The 10261-nt window shown below is 40.7% G+C and overlaps 1 protein-coding gene across 4 annotated transcripts in view; it reads right to left on the reverse strand.

Annotated features, from left to right (window-relative positions):
- Positions 1 to 638: 638 nt before the first annotated feature.
- Positions 639 to 10261, reverse strand: part of LOC117421995 (homeobox protein OTX2) — an 11422-nt gene continuing 1799 nt past the window's right edge. For 2 of the 4 annotated variants that reach the window (XM_034036573.3, XM_058986588.1), the window contains 3 exons: positions 5935 to 6143; positions 4422 to 4573; positions 639 to 1819 (listed from right to left, as the gene is read on the reverse strand). In XM_034036573.3, the coding sequence (XP_033892464.1) occupies positions 1214 to 1819; positions 4422 to 4573; positions 5935 to 6031 (855 nt within the window). In that variant the 5' untranslated portion in view covers positions 6032 to 6143 and the 3' untranslated portion in view covers positions 639 to 1213. Of the gene's footprint in view, positions 1820 to 4421; positions 4574 to 5934; positions 6144 to 6772; positions 7143 to 8930; positions 9103 to 10261 lie in introns of those variants that run through there. The other 2 variants (XM_034036574.3, XM_034036575.3) reach the window with 2 other exon arrangements.

The raw sequence follows: 10261 nt of genomic DNA on the forward strand, positions 1-10261 counted from the left end.
AGTCACAAGAACACCCGGATCTTAATGTCCATTTTACTTTTTCATGTTCTTTTTAATTATTATCCCAACAGCTGGTTTGTAGCCATCGGTCCGGAATTACTAGCCTTGAAGAGGTCCGTGCCATTATGAAATAGTGTGTATTTAGTGGCTGAAGGGATGGAGAGAGAGGAGGAGAGGGGCAGGGAGAGAGGCAGTAGTTTGGACGAGGTTTTACAGTGCAATAGAGCTCGTCTTCAATTCAGATTCTCTCCCCCTTGTATACGGGCAGCCAGGTTTTCTTGTCTCTTTATAATAATAATAATAATAATAATAATAATAATAATAATAATAATAATAATAAAGCAACACAAGATGTATGAAACCCTAATCAAATGACAGCAGAGGAAGCCCGCGGGTGCGAAGCACACCAACGACTTGCATACAATACAAGAGATCACAGTTTTGAAGTCTAGCACAGATAAAAAACACACATGTACTATTGATAAGACATACACTGATTGTCTCTTAAAAACTACATATTGACTCCTTATAAACATTTTTTTTTTCTTAAATAAAGTAGTGCATCTACGACACCCAAGTAGTCGAGCAGTCCACACAACCCCCACGCCCCCCACCCCGCCCCGCCCCGCCCCGCCCCGCCCCCTGGTGTAAAGGTCTCTTGGTGTGCCAACCAGGGTGCAAGTCAGGAATTTAAGGATCTTTTAGGGAAACCCCACCCATTCTGAGTCCGTAACCAAGCCATGGTTCTCCTGGCTGTATATATTTTGTGTCTTGGTTGACAGGAGTTCTTTCCAAAGTCTCGTGAATTAACCAACAGGTGCCATTAGGAGAAACATACAGACAGAAACAGCTGTCTGTGTACGTCATGGTTAATAATAATAATAATAATAATAATAATAATAATAATAATAATAATAATAATAATAATGACGAGAATAATGAGAATAATAATAAAAAGTTTATTGGCTAGTGCTGGATCCTAAATGGCCCCTTTTCCAAAGTGATAACCAAAACGGGATTAGGAGTACGCGGTGGTAAATGGGGGAGTCTCACACACTCGGATAAGTCAGAGAGCCCCCCTCCCCTCCCCTCCCCTCCCCTCTGCAAAGCGAATCCTGCGAGTCCAGCTCAGAATGTTCAGTCTCTTCATTATAATTACTCATTTCTTATGTTCTGTCGGTTTGTTTTTGTGTTGGTTGGTTGGTTGGTTGGTTCACAAAACCTGGAATTTCCATGACGACGCCTGATCTTTGTAATCCAAGCAGTCGGAGTTGAAGTTCAGTTTCCAGGAGGCCGCCTGGTCCTTATAATCCAAGCAGTCGGAAGTGGGGTTGAAGCCGAGCCCTGAGGCCCCGTAGCCCTGAGCAGAGAGGGAGGCGGGGGGCTGGTTGAGGTGGCTGCTCATCGGGCTCAGTGCAGAGCCTGGCCCGGAGAGCTGGTGGTGCATCGGGGTGAGGTAGGACCCGCAGTCCATCCCTCCGAAGTAGGACGTGGAGCCGGCGTAGCCCTGGCTGTACCCCGACGCCTGCGTGTAGGTCATGGGGTACGACCTCTGCATGCAGGACGAGGATGTGGAGAGCGGGTCGGACAGCGGGGAGGTGGACGCCGGGCTCCAGATGGACGCAGGCGCGCTGCTGCTGGGGATAGCCGGGGTGGAGGTGCTGCTAGGCGGTGTGAATTGGCCGCTGGCCCCGCTCTCGGAGCTGGCCTCTCTTGCGGGAGAGCTCTTCTTCTTGGCCGGACGCACTTTGCTCTGGCCTCCGTTCTGCTGCTGCTGCTGCTGCTGGCGACACTTTGCCCTCCGGTTCTTGAACCAAACCTTGACAAAAACCGAGACACACAAATAAATGCAGACAGGGTTTGTTTGTTTTTCTCAGTTGGGTTTTGTTGATTATATGCATAACAATCGACGATTACCTCTAATAGTGTAGTTCTAGACATACCCCTAATGCTCACTTCTTCAGTGGTTAATTATTAGCTCTGAAACGAATCCTCAGCATTTAGATTTGAACTCTGGTGTACTCACAAGAGCTGCGTGGTATTATGTGGCCACATTGATTGTTCTTTAAAGTGATACATTATAATATACTATATCATTGAATGCATTGGTATTGGAATGACAAGTTTGTCAAACCTGGTGCCTGAGTTGCTCTCTCTTTGATAATAGCTGCTGAAGTCCCTCGAAAAATATATATATTTTTTACCTAAGTTCTACTCTTGAGGATATTGCCTTCTTTTGGAATAGAACCTGCATGCATTATCTAATCACACAACAGGATATATTATATAAGGAACAATGTACGCCCAACAGTGTATAATAACGCTGTCATTCTTTAGAGGGCTTCTGGTGACACATAAATACGAGAGCGAGAGCTCCAGTGACTTAGCAGTGTCACTAGAAGAAACCCAAGATACAATTACAGCCGTAACTGTGCAGATCTGGGGTATGTTATTTGTTATAGTAGATGGTGACATCTAACAGGCAGAAATGGTCTAACTTGCAGTGTTGACTTGTAATCAAGTGTTTAGAATAACATTGGAAAACAGAATTCAATGTAAACCCAGTTTATGTTTCAATGATTTTTAAGCTTCAGTATAAATGTATTAAAAGGAGATTGGGTAGAGAAATGAAAGCACGGGAGTGGAACATGCGCATGGTTTTTTTAGAGGGAGGAGGCGGATGATTTGCTCTTCACTCAAGAGCCTCTCCTTTGTGAGGGCCATCAGTCTACACTGCCTAACATCCCAATTAAAACGAGGTCGCTTGTTTGTTTTTCTAAGAGTACTTGCATTATTCTGCTCTTCCACAAATCTCTCCCTGTCTTCTGCAGATCAAACTTTAAATCTGCAGGCTGCTGTTGTGTGTTTTATTATTACGGGCGGGTGTTTTGTTGTGTTCCTGTACTGCTAGTAGTTAACACTTTTCTCATCAATCTTATTATACGGGTCTTGAGCCAGCGCCTAATCTTATTACACACGGGTCTCGCGCTACCACCGTGTCTAAGACTGTAGGAAAATTATCCTACACCAAGCAGTGCACCCTAGTTATACACCACCTTCTGAAATATGTGTGTGTGTGTGTGTGTGTGTGTGTGTGTGTGTGTGAACTCTATGGAGTTCGAGAAGTTTCCATGACGAAACTTTGAAAAAAAATAAAATAAAACAGATTCATAGATATGAAGCTTAACGTGGCAGAATTGCGCACGCAGTGATGGGAGGCAAGATATTATTATTGGGTTATTATGACTTTACATTTGGCTAACAGGTTGTTTTTTTCTTTTAAAGTAGACCCACTTAGCGACCTCGCTGTCTTTATTGAGTCTCCTGTTTACGGGGATATAGCCAACTCCAGTCACTGTGATGAGCTCTTGAGGTAATTTTGAAGTGGATATTGGGGCTAAATTAAAGGCTTTCCTAAAATAATCCCGTGAGGGTTTGGTGTTGTAGGTAATTTCAGTTTGCATCTCTCTCTCTCTCTCTTTCTCTCTCTCTCTCTCTCTCTCACACCCCCTCCCCTCTCAATTCAATTCAATTCAATTCAATAAGCTTTATTGGCATGACAGGAATAAACAAGTTTTGCCAAAGCAAAATTAACATACAAACAGACAGGTACAGTCTATAAACAGACACAATGAAAAGACAATTTTCAGTGCAGGTTCATTTGTTTCTCTTAGACTGTGGCAGGCAGTCACATATTCAGCAGCTAGTGCACATGTTATCCCCACCTCTCCTAAAAATATTTGTAGTTTTTCAGTTTCTGTGAGGTGGGTGAAGTCACTGATGTGCAGCGTGAATTTGGGTATGAATGTGTCCCTGAGCAGCTTGTATTTGAGGCAGTGCAGTAGGAAGTGGAGCTCTGTCTCTCTGTGGTGTAACTCACAGTGCTCACACAGTCTCCTCTCTCTGGGTCTCCATGTGGCTCTGTGTCGACCCTTTTCCATTGCTAATGTGTGCTCGCTCAATCTGTATTTGGTCAGTAGTTGTTTTTGTTTTTGGTCTTTAACTCTGACCAGATATTCTGCCAGGGCGTATGGTCTGTTTAAGGTCTCTCTCTCTCTCTCTCTCTCACCCCCCCCTCTCTCTCTCTCTCTCTCTCTCCCCTCTCTCCCTCTCTCTCTCCCTCCCTCTCTCTCTCTCTCTCTCTCTCTCACCCCCCCCCTCTCTCTCTCTTTCTCTCTCTCTCTCCCCTCTCTCTCTCTCTCTCTCACCCCCCCTCTCCCTCTCCCTCTCTCTCTCTCTCTCTCTCTCTCCCTCTCTCTCTCCCTCTCCCTCTCTCTCTCACCCCCCTCTCTCTCTCTCCCTCCCTCTCTCTCTCTCTCTCTCTCTCTCCCTCCCTCTCTCTCTCTCTCCCCTCTCTCACCCCCCCCTCTCCCTCCCTCCCTCCCTCCCTCCCTCCCTCTCTCTCTCTCTCTCTGACTCACCTGGACTCGAGACTCGGGCAGGTTGATTTTCAGCGCCACCTCCTCGCGCATGAATATATCCGGGTACCGGGTCTTTGCGAACAGGGATTCCAGCACGTCGAGCTGCGCGCGGGTGAAAGTGGTCCTCTCGCGCCGCTGCTTCCGAGGCGTCGCTGGAACGAGAGCGCGCGCACACCGACATCTTTACTTCATTACGATCCCGTCGCGAGTTTTTATTGACATTGTTAGAAATTGAAAACAGTTCGACAAAAACTTTGAAAACAAAAAAACAAAAACAACACACACATGCTTTATAAAATAGAGGGCGAGTTACACACAGTTACACACACTGTGACTGAGGGGGAAGCTGAACCCTTTAAAACAAATCTAATATTCAATATTCAGAACGGACTAACACGGCACAATTATTATTATTATTATGATTACTGGGATATTTATTGAAAATAACTACAAATCTCGTATTTATTTATTTGTGTATGTATTTATTAATTTAAATGAAGTAATACATAAAATCAGTTAAACTCCGTGCCCGTGATAAGTATAGCCTATACGATCAAGTACATTTACAGAGAGTTTCACGACAGTAAAACGGACCGGAGCAAAAGCATTAACAATTTCAATTACAGCTAGTCAGTGCTGGACAAAGGGGCTGAGGAAGCGCCGTTATGACAACATGAAGAACATTCAATTAATGATTTGACTTGTGGCTCAATCCTGGTAGCACGTCCCCCGAGGAGGGTGCAGGGAGCAGACCCCTTTATCCCCGCTGAAGAATCGTCAGGTGGTTAAATAGAAAGGCTTCAGGGCAAACAGAAAGAAGTCAGTGAAGAGGTGCTTTAAATTAGCCCCGCACACAAAGTGATCGCATTGTCTGAATACAAGGCGGCTACAGGCTTTACCAGATCCGGTCCAAGCGATACTACATCCATATGCAGTCAGGCTCTCTTCCACGACGTCAGTTATTATTATTATTATTATTATTATTATTATTATTATTATTATTATTATTATTATTATTTTAAAATAAAAAGGAACAAACAATACTAAAGTTGCGCCCCATCTTAAAACGCATTTATTATCCATAAATAATGATAATTAATTACAAAAAAATAATAATAAAGAATCAACGAAACGCACGGAAAATATGAACAAATACAGTTCTGTGAACACGGATACATTACACACTGAAAACAACAAACAAACAACTAGACAAAATAGAAGTGAATACCACATTGTATTATTATTATTATTATTATTATTATTATTATTATTATTATTATTATTATTATTATTATTATTCATATAATATTTACCTGGTCTTGCTAGTCGATTCCGCCGAAATTAGATTAGATTAGATTATTTGAAACACTATTGCACAATTTTCGTTCTTGCTTTATTGTAGCTTCTGCTGTGTAAATAATAATAATAATAATAATAATAATAATAATAATAATAATAATAATAATAATAATAATAATAATAATAATAATAACGCAGCTCTAGCGTCGCTTACCTGGGTACCCCACAGACGGATGCAGCAGGTCCATGCCGGACGCAGTTAAACTCAATCCATTGACCGTGTAAGGCGGTTGCTTGAGATACGACATCATGCTAAAGTTCGGTTGGGGGGTGAAGTTGGTAAAAATGGTGAAAGCAAGTGTAAGGCCTCTCGTCTAGTTTCCTGGGCTGAGTCAGCCTCGCAGATCCTGCTGTCTCACCCTGCTGTGGTTTGAAAGAAAGAAAGAGAGAGAATGCCACTGATGAGCGAGTATAGTGCTGAAGTAGTGCTGTAACTACCCGGGGCTGCGCGCAGATCCTGAAGCTGCGAGCACTAAGTTCAGAGTGAGCTTTCGCCCTGTGCGCATTGGTCTCTTAAAGCGGCCCCGGGCCCCCAGCTGTCTCATACAACTGCATGATGCTCTCCACGACAAACGTGTCCCAAAAAAAGAAGCTACACCCCATAATAGCAACACGCCTTCCCGGAGAACAAAACCCATTAGCTGAAATGCGCGCACACACATCGCGTTGCAAACAAGGGGACTCGCTTTGCATAGCACCCATCAGCTAATTGTCCTGAACACACAGGGCCTGATTGGGATCCATTTGCAGAGACAAAGGCCACTGCTGGTCAGATAAATAATGCTGATAACAAAAGAGCCATTGGGGGAGAAACAAAGGGACGAATCCGAGGAGCCCACCGCTCCCCATTCTGATGGCATTAAACTACAGCACAGCATCCTTATTTGAATGATATCTCCGGGCTTTGTCTGCATAATTACAATCACTGTACATTTAAATGGGCTGCTATTAAAATGTGAAGCATCAGCATGAGCAAATGACAAAAACAGCACCTCTCTGGACCCAACACCACGCCGTACGCATGGGGCTCCCTGTTTCTATGTGCGTCCCTCGGCCATTTCCACTTCATTAGTAACCCGGGTAATTAGATTGTGAAGGTAAGAAACAGATTCAGTCTTTCGAGAAGTGTTGATTATATGTGTCTAAAGAGGGTCAACAAACAGCCAATCAACTTCCAATCACAAGCTGCCTGTCCCGGCCCAAGCAACGCAGCGGTGCATTGCTCGTTCATTTCAGTGTTATAAATCTACTTAAAAAAAAGCGAGGAGTTCAGAAACAACTTCACAGTCCAAACAGCATCCCGTAACAACTTTGTGTATTCCGACACAGCAGAAAGCGTCGCCCTCAGAAGAGGCATTCCAACTGGGTGTTTCAAATTATATGGTCGCGCTTCCTTATTTTATATATACACGTTATATCTATCTATCTATCTATCTATCTATCTATCTATCTATCTATCTATCTATCTATCTATCTATCTATCTATATATATATATATATATATATATATATATATATATATATATGGGAGAAAATACATACCAAATTATATATATTTATATTTTGTTAAGTAATTTACAAAATAAATTGTTCATATATATATATATATATATATACATATATATATATATATATATATATATATATATATATATATATATGTATATATATATATATATGAACAATTTATTTTGTAAATTACTTATCATAACAAGAAAATAAACAGATTAATTAAAGCCACTCAATATATATATATATATATATATATATATATATATATATATATATATATATATATATATATATATATATATATATATATATATATCAAATAAAATGAAACAAACTGAAGTGGTGAAACTTTGTGATCGCGCCGAGCAATGGGATAAATGTGTGCGCACTTAAGGCCACGCTTGCAGAATCCGCACCGGTATTGGGTGGCATGCCCTCGCGGCAGTGCGCTGCGGTCCTGGGTTTTGTAATAATGTTATCCGATCCCTCCCGTGATATCATTACTTTCATGTTTTACAAGTTTCTTAAGCCCCGTCATCCTCCAAAATGGAGACCCTAAAATCGGGTCCAGATACTCTGGAAAATAAACAGGCTGAAGTTTGACGGTTAAAAGAAACACAAACACACAAAGTTTATTTTTTATATTTTAGGAGCAAACACAAAACTATATATATATATATATATATATATATATATATATAAATATATATATATATATATATATATATATATATATATATATATATATATATATATATATATATATATATATATATATATATAAATATTAACTTGCTTTGACAGGTTTTTAAATAAGCCAACTGCCTGGTTTAATAAGGTTAATTACGACAAATACTTTTTATATGTTATGATGGAACAAATGTATTGGCGCTAAACAAACCACAACGAATATATATATATAATCTTTCTTTCTTTCTTTCTTTCTTTCTTTCTTTCTTTCTTTCTTTCTTTCTTTTCTATTTTCAGGTAGATTATTTAGGCCCGTATTTTAAATTTCACGCAAAACAAAGTACTGGAGACTAATATATTTAATTTAGTTTTTTCTTTGATTTTTTTTTTCTTTGTTTTTTTTTTTTTTTTGTTTTTCAATAACACTTCTTAATCATATTTATATATCATATTTACATAAATAGATTCTACATAAAACACATTCTATATAACCATGATAGACAACAATGTTTTTTAAAACTCAATCCCCGCGGGTCATTTTAAATACAGCCTAGTGACGAGTTCCAAACAATTTCAATACCATTTATTTAAATAGCTTTGAAAAACATATTTTTTGGTTTGTTTAAAGATACGTTTTCTCGCGCGCGAGCACACACACACACACACACACGCACACACACACACACACGCACACACACAGACACACACAGAGACACACACACACACATGCACACACACACACGCACACGCACACGCACACACACAGACACACACACAGACACACACACACACACGCACACGCACACGCACACACACACGCACACGCACACGCACACGCACACACACACAACTAGTAAACTTTTCAATTTTAAAGAGGTTAAATAATGACAGAGCGGCTCTTTGCAGCGCTGAATAGTGAACGGCACTCCGGGTCGGTACGGGCCCTACCTGTAGCGCCGGACTCGGAGTCGAGGGAAGCGGTTCTTCCACACTTCTGTCCCTGTCCCAGTGTCTGGCACCACGACCGGACTGGAAGTCTAACGGCTGCTCCCTCCAATCTGTCACCTCTACACAGAACCCCATCTACCAGTTGCTCCGCGCCCGCTCGATAATAATGACCCTGTCCGGGAATTAATTATAATGAAAGCATTTTTTTTCCTGTTGTCTTTCTTGATTCATTAACGAGATAATCCGGACGGCACGCGTTTCCTAATTGCAGGACGCAGGCTCGGCTCCGCAGCGCATTCGCGCCGATTCGTTTTTCTGCTGCTTGATGAAAACGAACCAAAACAAAACAACAAAAAAGACAGACTGGCATTTTGTTTATTAAAAAAAAAAAAAAAAAAAAACACCTCGGCCGACTGAACTACAAGCACAAGTAAAATAATCGTTTTTCGTTTCAGTTTTGTGGAAGTCTGTCTGTTTTTTTGGTCTATATTGGAACGCTGTTGAAGTTTGTATGTGTTATATTTATTAATTATATTTTTTATTTAAAACCCACCTGCGCGGATTTAAAGAGAAGCACGTGGTAAGTACACTTACTCTGTATTTTTTTTTTCTGGTCTATTTGGAAAATGTGTTTTTCAAGTTGGCACGGTACAGAGTCCAGTCTACAGCGCTTAAGTGAAATACAGTGGATTGAAATATGAATGTTTGCATTTAAACAGCGTGAAAACGTGCCCCAGTGATCGGACTCATTTCACAGACAGGATTTCAAGCTGACAATGGGTTTCGTTTTATCTCGTGAACCGCATCTGCACCTTGTTTATGTACAAAGAGAAGGGAGTCTCAAACAATCCCACGAACACAAATACTTTTAACCAGTGCGCTCTGAGGGGGTTCATTTTAAAATACTTCTAATATATATATATATATATATATATATATATATATATATATATATATATATATATATATATATATATATATATATATATATATATACCCTTTACAGTGATTTCTTTTGAATTACACGGCACTTTATTTTAACACATTAATACTGCGTTTACTACAAAAAAAAGGAAAATCACCCGAGACCCCCGATTGATAAAGTGATGCATTATTTTAAGTGAGATATACCCTAAACCAAACAGTACAACACACACACACACACACCGCGTGATTCCATCCCGGACTCGTTAGCACCCGTGTACGGTGTTGTACTCTCGTTAAAAATGCATTAGAATCTCATAGCACGTCATTAAAAACAACACGCCAGTTCGAATGAATTAACCGAAGTGAGGTGACGCTTGGGAGCGGCTATTCTCCCCCTTCATGGA

Source organism: Acipenser ruthenus, chromosome 15 (assembly GCF_902713425.1).
Source record: "Acipenser ruthenus chromosome 15, fAciRut3.2 maternal haplotype, whole genome shotgun sequence".
NCBI classification, from domain to species: Eukaryota; Metazoa; Chordata; class Actinopteri; order Acipenseriformes; family Acipenseridae; genus Acipenser; species Acipenser ruthenus.